The sequence below is a fragment of the Danio aesculapii genome, chromosome 19, assembly GCF_903798145.1.
Source record: "Danio aesculapii chromosome 19, fDanAes4.1, whole genome shotgun sequence".
Taxonomy (NCBI): Eukaryota; Metazoa; Chordata; class Actinopteri; order Cypriniformes; family Danionidae; genus Danio; species Danio aesculapii.
Genome location: NC_079453.1, coordinates 6,802,908 through 6,809,081, shown reverse-complemented (window position 1 = coordinate 6,809,081; position 6,174 = coordinate 6,802,908). Strand labels below are relative to the sequence as shown.

At 38.5% G+C, this 6,174-nt stretch overlaps 1 protein-coding gene across 1 annotated transcript; it reads right to left on the bottom strand.

Annotated features, from left to right (window-relative positions):
- Positions 1-703: 703 nt before the first annotated feature.
- Positions 704-3,240, bottom strand: eif1 (eukaryotic translation initiation factor 1). Its single transcript, XM_056480352.1, has 4 exons — positions 3,066-3,240; positions 1,736-1,899; positions 1,548-1,649; positions 704-1,417 (listed from the first exon to the last, which is right to left on the bottom strand). The coding sequence occupies exons 1-4, from the start codon at positions 3,094-3,096 to the stop codon at positions 1,373-1,375; spliced, it is 342 nt and encodes a 113-aa protein (XP_056336327.1). The 5' UTR covers positions 3,097-3,240; the 3' UTR covers positions 704-1,372.
- Positions 3,241-6,174: the final 2,934 nt, after the last annotated feature.

Below are 6,174 nucleotides of genomic sequence, written 5' to 3'. Positions count from 1 at the left end.
TCTGTCAAGTCTTCCTGCAAAAGCACTAATAAAGCAAATTCAAAGTCAACATTTTTAACCTCAAGAAGCGATTTAAGTTTCTTGTGTATTGTAAAAATAACCATTTGTCATTTTAATCTCCGGCTTACTTGTATGCAGTTTGTAGACCAGAGTTGTCCAAATATTTTAGTTCCAACCACAACTAAACACACCTGAACCAGCTATTTGTTTATAATCAAGCTCTTTCTAGGTATACTAGAAACTTCCAGGCAGGTGTTGGAAGAAAGCTGGAGCTAAACTATGCTGAATACCAGCCCTCCAGGGGATGGACAACCCTGTTGCAGACCAAATGGGTGGAGGGGGGGGGGGGGGGGGGGGGGGGGGGTGTGCTCCAAATTCGCAATTAGTAAAAAATCATTTTCAAACAATTTCTGCAAGAACAGTTCCTATTAGAATCCAATTCTAAAACATTTCCTGCTAACTTACCATTCATTTGAAGCAACTTGTCTCGCTGGACCAGTTTCAGTAAAGATGATTTCCGCACTTTTTATTCAGGGAAGATGTACATAACTTGCCTGTAGCTATATTTTTCACTTGCCACTTCAGAGCTACTTCTACTTTTGTATTGATCTATGACTGCTTCCTGTACAATAATCAGCGCAAGTCATTTCCATTGTATATGTATATATATATATATATATAAAAAATTAAGAACATCAACAAGTATGGGATACTGTTTATTCCAGACGAAAAAACAAAATATGTTATTACAAGTTTAGAAAATTGAAATTATGCATATTGTGAAAAACAAGGATAAAAAAGGCAGTTAGAGATGCATAATGAGACGAGATGGGGTTGCCGTGATTCGTGCCCAAACGGTACACCAATGTAACCCTGAAGCAGGCTGGCCCACATCATAACTAAAAATGCAGATTAGTTTACTGTGGTTCTTAAATATGAATCAAGAAAAATCAAATACACAAACTGCCCCCAATCCACACCCCCGGCCTGTCGAACGTAAAGATTGTGCAAAACGTGGCATCTGAAGGTTTTATTGAAACACCTCATACAAAACAAAGAGAAAGAAAGTTACATGGAATTTGCGCTTCAGAGAAGCACAAGATGAACTAAAATATCAAATAAAATACTAAAGAAAGGGACAGAAACGAAAATCATTTATCCCGCATAATTTGCCTTGTCGTCTGTCCATGCTCGAACAGGACTGGTCGCTTTGATAAGGGTGTCATACTAAAGAGTCTCAAATCAGAGGTAATCATTTTCAGCTTTTTTTTCCTTGAGGGGAGGCTGCTGGGAGGGAGGGGGAACAGCAGCACAACAACAGGGAAGCTTGGGTTTAGAGTTGGGGAGGGAAGGGGTCAGTTCACATCAGCTTTTAGAACCCGTGGACTTTAAGCTGCTCCTCTTTGGCCAGTTCAATCTGCGAGATAAAAATGCATCGATTACATCAGCTACTAATAAAAACGTCATCAAATTATACCTAAATTCATACTTATTCGATTACATTAGCTTTAATTAAAACACAATTGGGTTATACATGAAATACTCACATCGGTAAGAAACTGGCAAATGTTCTTGCGCTGATCGCCTTGCAGCTGAATTACTTCACCATACTCAGGGTGCTCAATCACAGTCCCATTGCAGGCAAATTTCTGGAAATGCAAACGAGGATGTTAAAAACGGCCCACTCTCGTAACTGTAAACCACTTTAGAGCGTCAATTATTTAAATGTGACAACCTTCTTGAAGGCCTTGACTAGCTTCTTTTTATCATAGTCATCAGCTATGCCCTGAACCGTGGTCAGAGTCTTCCGCCCGTTCCGCTGTTGGATTCTTATGTGGATGTAGTCCTCAGTCCCAGCTGGGAGCCGATCATCACCCTTAGTTGCATCAGCAAAGGGGTCTGCGCAGAAAATAAATAAGCATTAGCAACAGCCGTGTCAAGTGTCATTTGCTGGAAACAGCTCGGAGTTAATCTGTAAACTAGGCCACATGAAGTACTTTAATGGAATTGTTCACACCAAAATGAAACTGAAAATGCTGTCATTTACTTCACCCGTGGCTTGTTTCAAACCTGTTTGTTGCTTTCTTCTTCAGAACACAACATATTATATTTCGAAGAAACCTCTGACTTCCATCATAGGAAAAACAAATGGTATGGAAGTCAAACGGTGGAGGTTTTCCCTGTTCTTTAAAATATTTTCGTTTGTGTTCAATAGAATTCCCATAAAGGTCAGAAACCACTTGAAGGCGAGTAAATAGTGAGTGATATTCATTTTTGGACGAACTATCCCTTTAAATGACTGAATGGCATCGTAGCCTAATTAACTGTACTATCCAAAATACTCTCGGATGTATATTTGCAGCTGTATGCGGCTAGGAAGAACATGTTGGGACAAAGCAGACCACCGTCTTCAACAACAGGGTAGAGTTCAGATCTGATTTGGCTGTTCATTAACCGTTCGCGCAATAGACTCGTTCGTTTTTGTTCAAACAGCTTTATCGATTTACCTTTGAACTACAGACTAAATGGGTGGTTTCGGTTTTATAGGTAATTACCGTTTAGCTGACATCAATCCAAAAGCACAGAGGGATCGAGATGTCTCTCGCTGTCTAAAAATAAGCCGTCACCGAGCCGCGTCTTCCATTTTGTATCTCGCCCAGAAAAACAAGCTGGCGATCAAAATGGTTATGTTGGCCGTCGATGTGGAACACAATGTTTTTTTTAACTGTATCTCGATTTATTCGAGATGGTAAACAAATTAAAACAAGTTAGACGAATTTGTGAGGATTTTAAATCATTAACTCACGCAATTAATCGACATTAGGAGCAAACAAAACAAGACAAAATGTAGGCCTAGCTGTTGTTCCTGACTAAGATTTCCGATAGGAAATATAATTAAATACGACACCAGTTTTAATAAATCAGTAATTGTGTTAGTGGAAAACATTAATATTTTTTAAATCGTACGATTTATTCCATAAAAATCACCGTCACCCTGTCGTTCCCTGCCGCCCTTCCCCCATACCATAAAATAATAGGTTTCCCAGAGAGATCTCTCTTCTTACCAAAAGTTTGGAGGTTCTGGATAGCGGACATACGATAAGATTCCCTTTCCTTTCGGACGACAACGGGTGGTCTTGCGGTTTTGATTTCTCGATAATCTGGCCTGATTAATGAAGGGGTTTCTTCTCGCTCTGCGCTCCTGTAGCGATTGACGAGCTTACAAAATGGCGACAGTCGCTGGTGAGCACTTGAAAACAGCTCTGTGTAACTCCGCCTTCAGCTGCCGAGGACATGACGTCACTCGAAACGCAAGGTTTCTCCTGATGTCTGACGTAACTGTTATGGGAAATGTTTTGGGGGTTTTAGGTCAAATATGGACACTAATTTAAAAATTATTCATGTTAAAATGGAAAATGCAGTGCTAAAGTATTAACTATAATTATATAAGTACAATCTAAAGAACTGTTGAGGGTACAAACAACATGTTTTCTATGTGAGTGATAAATTTAGATATAGTCTGTTCTGTACTGACTAAACCAAAACAGACACATCACAAAACAGATGTGTCAGAGTTGCAAAAATTTGTTATAAATAAACTTTTGACTTCAACAAGACATGTTTCCTGGAATTTATTAGTTATCAGGATTTTAAAATGGGAAGAAAATTAATTGGTGCATCCAAAACCTATTTCATCTTAAAAATGTATGATAATAGGACACTGTAAGACCCAAAGAGTTAAGGTAACTTAAACCTTTTGAGGAAACCAATTGCAACAAACTATTTAAGTTCAAAAATTAATCCTAATGAATACAGTGAACTTAATCCGTTTGAGTAAAATAAGCAATTTGAGCTCAGTAAAACCCAATAAATAAAGAGAACTCAAACCAACTGAGTACTTTAAAACCCAATAAGTTAAGGCAACATAAACAATTTGAGGAAACCGATTGTTACAAACCATTTGAGTTAAAAAAAAAACGAATCTATATGAGTACTGTACTTACTCCATTTAAGTTGAAGGTAATGAGATATTTATTTAACTCATTACCTTCAACACTAAGTTCAAAACTCTTTTCAAATGAGTAGAAAAAAACTTTCAGTAAATTTTGAGTTAACTACACTCATTTCATTTGATAAAGTTGATTGTTGGGTTATGATGAGTTCAGAAATATTAGCTCAACTCACATGCTGATCTTCACAAAAGTCTATAAGTCTAGTGATTTCGAACACACTCAACTTATTCTCTCATAACTTTGGTTTCTTTTGAGTAAAATGTGTGAGTACACTCTTTGGCTAAATACAAGTGTAAACAGGAACAGAAATATTTTGACCTTGTTCACTTTCGATCACTTCCGGAGACAGTTGAAAAACACATTTAACTGGACTACTTTTTGTAGTACAGACACTCATGTGGTTAAATGCATTCAAACAGCCACAGCAATCTGCTCTCAGTCCACTGACATAACAGTTTGATATCAAATGTATATAAAAGCCAATACACACCCCGGGCCATAGACCAGCCCTTCAAAGAAGTCAGGATAGTGGTCAAAAGAATTGAGGTAAAGTTGGTTTTATATTAGCACATTCAGTCATTTAATGGTCCCTATATTGTTTACCTGTGCTACTTCGAATATTCGGTCTATATTAGAATGTTAGAACAACTTTAAAACAACATTAGCATTATTTAATTGACTGCGAACAGTGCTGTTCTTTGATAGTCATTGGCTGCTATGATTTCCCCATCTAGAATTTGAAAACAATACTTTCTGAAATTATATTATTGAGAATGTCTGAATATGCTAATATAAAACCAACTTTAACTAGATGTCAAAAGTGACATGTTAAATCCATAGATGTAAACAGAAGTAAAATGGCCCCAGGCACAATATCTTCTTTTTTACTAAGTAATTTGTGATTTAAATTATTGGTGATTTAGGTAACTTTCACTCAAAATGACAGATTTATTATTATTTATAATATTTTAAATAGTAAGGCTGCTCATCATTTTCATCATGGTATATTATAATATTTAGCATTTTGTGGCATTAGCTGTGTTAGCACTGTTAAAAATCTATTTTCCGTCTGTTCCTCCTGACAGTTTTATTAATTTGTTTGTGTATTTTGTATTTGGGAGCGATGCGGTGGCACAGTGGGTAGTGCTTTTGCCTCACATCAAGAAGGTCACTGGTTCGAGCCTCGGCTGGGTCAGTTGGCATTTCTGTGTGGAGTTAGCATGTTCTCCCCGCGTTTCCTCAGTTCCTCTAGGTCCTCCGGTTTCCCCCACAAGTCCAAAGACATGCACTATAGGTGAATTGGGTAAACTAAATTGTCCGTAGTGTATGTGTGTGAATGCAAGAGTGTATGGGTGTTTCCCAGTGATGGATTGCAGCTGGAAGAGCATCCGCTGGATAAAACATATGCTGGATAAGTTGGCGGTTCATTCCACTGTGGCGACCCCTGATTAATAATGGGGCAAAGCTGAAAATAAAATGAATGAATGAATTTTGTATATGGTATATAAAAATGACAACTGATACAAACAATTGTGGTCTTCATTTATTTTTATTTTCAAATCACACCGCATTTCTTCACACAGCCCTTTGAAACACAATTCTTCACTTGTAATCCTGATCAGCAGCGTGCTATTTATAAAGAAGAACAAATATTAAATGTATCTATCTAAAATAAGCCTGGTCTTAGCTGGTCAGGCTGGAAAATGACCAGCTAAAACCAGCTTGACCAGCCTAGACAGGCTGGGAGCCCAGCCAAAACCAGCTATGTCCAGCTTAAACCAAGCTGGTCAAGTTGGTTTTAGCTGGATTTAGCTGGTCATTTTCCAGCCTGACCAGCTAAGACCAGGCTGGAAATGGCTGGAAACCAATCTGGAAATGGCCAAAACCCCTCTAAAACCAGGCTGGTCAACCAGCTAAAACCAGCCAACCAGCCTAGGCTGGATTTTTCAGCAGGGTTACCACAGTCATATCACCCTGCAGCCCAAGACACTGAAACTAAGCAGGGCTGAGCCTGGTCAGTACCTGGATAGGAGATCATATGGGAAAACTAGGTTGCTGTTGGATGTGGTGTTAGTGAGGCCACCAGAGGGTGCTCAACCTGTGGTCTCTGTGAGTCCTAATGCCCCAGTAAAGTGAAGGGGACACTATACTGTCAGTAGCT

Coding starts and splice junctions, on each gene's coding strand:
- eif1 (XM_056480352.1), bottom strand. CDS start 3,096: ATGTCCGCTATCCAGAACCTCCAAACTTTTG. Junction 1,900..3,065: donor CCAGAACCTCCAAACTTTTG/GTAAGAAGAGAG, acceptor TTTTCTGCGCAG/ACCCCTTTGCTGATGCAACT. Junction 1,418..1,547: donor TTTGCCAGTTTCTTACCGAT/GTGAGTATTTCA, acceptor TTTATCTCGCAG/ATTGAACTGGCCAAAGAGGA.